The sequence below is a fragment of the Branchiostoma belcheri genome, unplaced genomic scaffold (assembly GCF_001625305.1).
Source record: "Branchiostoma belcheri isolate BF01 breed outbred unplaced genomic scaffold, Haploidv18h27 scaffold450, whole genome shotgun sequence".
NCBI lineage: Eukaryota > Metazoa > Chordata > Leptocardii > Amphioxiformes > Branchiostomatidae > Branchiostoma > Branchiostoma belcheri.
In genome coordinates, this window is record NW_017804077.1 from 50270 (window position 1) to 54914 (window position 4645).

General features: G+C 41.5%; 1 protein-coding gene across 1 annotated transcript in view; it reads left to right on the forward strand.

The window, feature by feature from the left end:
- The window catches only part of LOC109478863 (low-density lipoprotein receptor-related protein 6-like), a gene marked incomplete at its 3' end in the record, with an annotated part of 35618 nt that extends 31031 nt beyond the window's left edge, over positions 1 to 4587 (forward strand). Inside the window, exons 4-7 of the mRNA XM_019780674.1 lie at positions 632 to 797; positions 1228 to 1349; positions 1659 to 1842; positions 4487 to 4587. Coding sequence (XP_019636233.1) covers positions 632 to 797; positions 1228 to 1349; positions 1659 to 1842; positions 4487 to 4587 — 573 coding nt within the window. The remainder of the gene's footprint in view (positions 1 to 631; positions 798 to 1227; positions 1350 to 1658; positions 1843 to 4486) is intronic.
- Between the last annotated feature and the right edge of the window lie 58 nt (positions 4588 to 4645).

Genomic DNA, 4645 nt, shown 5'->3' on the forward strand with positions numbered 1-4645 from the left:
CACACATACTAAAATACTGGGGGAGGCTTCGTATTACCTGTTTTTTTTTCGTTCCAAACTTTACATCTCAACAATGCTTGTTTTTACTGTGATGAAACAATGATACTTATAATTGTGTAAATTTACAATCAAAGCAGCGGTATAGACGGATCCCATCTGTCAACCAAATGTAGTAAAAGAGAATGGCTGAAAAGTTATACAGTTCTGTGTTGTTGTTTTTTTTCACATCTGTGTTTTGTTTTGCATTTATAAATATATTTTATTCAAAGAATTCAGATTTGAGATTTTGATTCCAAAACAGGTCGTTATTCCAAATAGGAAAATGGAGTTAGTAACTGTGAACATGGCTTCCCGCTATAAACCTTATCGGGATATTTTAGACGGGTTGTTTTGCCTGCGACATGTTAAGGATATCTCAGGTTGGACTGGGAGCCTATTTGTAATAACGACACGTTTATTGGTGTGACCCCGGCATTATTGGGGAATCTTACTGTGTTTACTGCGATGTTGTGATCTGTTCCGTATATAAGAATTTTCTATTCTATAGTACATATATGTATATCAAAATCTTCTTGAGGTGTGCATTTTCAAACATGTTTTTCTACAAAACCTTCTCACTTTTTTTATGCAGCTGTCCTTGGCCTGGCGTTGGACCACGCTATAGGGGATATCTACTGGACTGATTGGACTGAACACAGCATATCTGTAGCAAAGATGAATGGATCATTAACTAGAACACTTCTGACGTCACAAGCCGTTAGCAGTCCTTATGACCTGGTCCTGGACCCCAGGAATGGGTGAGTAAAATACATTCAAAATCAGGCATTTTACACAAATGTGGTTTTGGGGACAAAGCTGCGTTAACGTTTGTACATTCGATTCACTTCAACCAGTCACCGTTTTAAATACGTCATATAGTGCAAACTTTCATTAAGATCCTAATTGTAATAAACCTTGATCCGATGTTCCGGACTCCTGGAATATGATATTACTTTCCTACTAAATCGTTCTGTTGTGACCTATCAATTTGCCAAATAAGTGCTTTAGGCAGATGAGACCATCGGTGTGTAGGGATTATGTGGGTTATATTATCATTATGATTAATCTAGATTATTTATGGTAATAATTATATTAATGATACTGTACAATAAAACACCACTTAAAAACGTATATAAACATTTCATGGAGATAAGAGGTTTTAATTTGTTTGCTTGACTCCTTTCACAGACTCATGTACTGGGCGGACAATGGTAATGACAGAATTGTCCGTGCTGCGATGGACGGAAGTAACCCAACCACCATCATCACGGGCGTGTCTGCTCCTTATGCCGTTACAATAGACTATAGAGGTAAGAAACAACACAGCAAGAAACAATTTACTAATGTACTTATTTATACAGAAAAGAATTATTAATCAAGAAGGAACATTTTGAAACGCATTCTTTAGTAGGTCGGTGTTACCTTACTTACTGTATTGTATGAGGGCAAGGGTGGTTTAAATAAATTTGTACTACGTGTAAGCAATGACGTTCAATCATGATCGAACGTCCTTGGTGTAAGATATTATCTATATGCACGTCTACCCTCTCTGTAGTCTTACTGAACAGTTGCAGTATTCACATTGATGGGTGCATAAATCCTTTGTTCCTCTCATTCAGAGGACCGGCTGTACTACTCTGATGGGTACCGCGTGTACAGCTCAGACCTGCTGGGTAACGATATCCAACAACTGCTGTATGAAAACGGGAAGACTGTGTATGGGATTGCTGTTGACGAGAACTACGTCTACTGGTCGTCTTCTTGGTCGTCATCAAGAAGCACATGGCAAGGGAAAGTCGGAATGTAAGAAAATCCGTGTTATCTAGTAAACATTAATGTACGTATTTCCCTGCTGGTGTCATTTTCTTCTGCTCGATGTTGTATTAAAGGATATGATTTATTTTGTAAACATAACATTTGCTTGTTTAGTAGGAGGTGGATTATATCTAGGTTACCTTCAAGTTGGTTTTGTTAGAGTAGGTATTAACCACGGATTTAGTCTCCGGCTCCACTGGCCAATAATAGCGATCGTTTCGCGGCGGTGTTCCGTAGACTCAATTGACCAAGTTGAGAAGTTGTCTAGTATGTGCCATGGCTCCTGGGTCAGATCATGAAGGAATTTCTCCTTACTAAATTCCCTGTAGTTCCTTCTATTAATTACGCTAGTTTGTGTCTTAGGACCTTTAGCCCTGTGATAAGCAAATGTCATTGCATGATAACTGAATTCCCCTCCATATGTTCCTTGGTTATGAAGGTTGGATTACTCATTCGTTAAGATTACATCTATAGAAGAGCTGGATGTGTTAGTGATTCGTGTCGATGTAGTGATGATGTTTACAAGTTGGTGCAGCATACATGAAAATCTCAGCTTACCAATTGGACGGGCATTGTCTGTTCTAAGACAGTCACAATTTAGGTTACCCATTATAATGGTCTCCTTATGCTCATCGTTGACAGTGTTCATCTAGTATGGAAAATCATGTCGTCAATTATTGAATGTTACTTGTATATACTTTTATATCATACCCGGGCCGCAATAACGTTCGATGACGGGTTCCGGACCGGGCAGTACTTTACGTTATGTCCTACCTGGGCCGCGATTACGTTCGATACGGGTGTTCCGGCCCGTGTGATAACTAGCGGTACGGCCCGGGCCTTCCAAATGTTCCATAGAACGATTCGAACGCGTTTCGCCCTAACCGCGTGCAACGCTTTCGAAAATTCGAATGCAAAATTCGGACGTTGGAATTGATGTTGTTGCACTTTTTGGGTTTAGGGACACCAACTTTCTGCTCATTTTGCATAGAAAGGCGTGTTTTCGTGGGTGGGTAGGACATAAATAAAATACAACACGGTGTATTCCGCATCACCCTCGGTCCCAGCCCTCCCGCGGATCGGATCTCCCTCCGGCCTTCGGCCGTCGGGCGATCCGACGCGCGGTTGGGCTGGTACCTCGGGCGATACGGAATACCCCGTGTTGTATTCTATATGTACTGCCCGGTCCGGAACCCGTTATCGAACGCTTCCATGGCTTCCATAAAACGATTCGAACGCGTTTCGCCCTAACCGCGTGTGCCCCTTTCGAAAATTCGAATACAGAATCCGGACGTTGGAATTGATGTTGTTGCATTTGAGGGTTTAGGGGCACCAACTTTTGGCTCATCTTGCATTGAAAGGCGCGTTTTCTTGGGTGGGTATGATATAAATAAAATACAACACGGTGTATTCCGCATCGCCCTCGGTCCCGGCCCTCCCGCGAGTCGGATAGCCCTCCGGCCTGCGGCCGTCGGGCGATCCGACCCGCCGTCGGGCCGATACCTCGGGCGATACGGAATACCCCGTGTTGTATTCTATATGTATAAGTATTATATTAGCCTAAGGTGTTAGTTTTACTGAGTATGTGGAATGTAAAATTCGGCGCAATTTAGTGTATACTGCAAGGCCGATTTGTATCGTGTTTTATCAGTGAACCATTACTACTAATCATCAAATTTATCGAAGAAGTTCAGTTTGTCGGCCGGGGTCGATACATGCTACAGATTAAGATGTTTTAACGAGAAGGTGGCATAATGTCTGCCCATACGGCTTCAAGGCCGGGAATTTCTAGGTCTGGTCGAGCTTTGAATGGTTATTGTTGAGAAATATAAAGACGATAAGACTATAATTGCGAGCCCGTCCGCCTGTGTATGACCATTTAGTTATTTCTTGTTCTTTACAATCGTATTTAATGTTAATGTTTTATGTTTAAGGTTTACCCACAGAAGACACAACACACTTTCAGCTGACTTAAGACATATACCAACTCTCTCACAGTTTAAAGCAGCCCTGAAACGTATGTCGTATGAAACCTGACCTCTGACCTCCACTCGCGAACTTTTGTGTTTTGACCATGGATCAGCTAGGACGTTGAGAATTAGATCATGATTTTGTTTTCGACGCATCGGACCTATATGTTTACTGTATGTTGTCCTTTGTATTACAGTATATAAAATTGTCCTGTAACAAGCTGGGCTCCCTTAAAAAACAGCCAGTGTAGGCTAAATGGGGTTATCCAGCCGTCTTGAGATTGATAAATAAAAAAAATCAAATAAACACCAGTATTTGATATGTTTTCTCCTGGTGAAATGAATAAACAAACATATCATTACATTGTAGTTAGAATACTACTGCAACTCCCTGATAGAATTTATTGTACGAAAACCATCATTATACACAGACACGCAGACAGACAGACACACACACACAGTACACACACACACACACACACACACACACAAACATACACACACACACACACACACACACACACAGACTCACACACACATACATACATACATACATATATACATACGTACATTATACATATGGATATAAATTAGGCGTATGCATAAATACATATATCCATACTTGAACAGACACAATAAGTTGCTCTGTTTCAATCCCCCAGGTTATCCAAGTCAGACTTGACCAAGACTGTCCTGGTGGAGGGTCTGGCACGGCCACGGGACATCTACCTCTCCACGGCAGCGCCTCCTGGCGTCACCACTGGTAAGTACATATTCAGACAGGTTTTGTACCTCTTTTCTGTAGGCAACAGGGTCTGGCC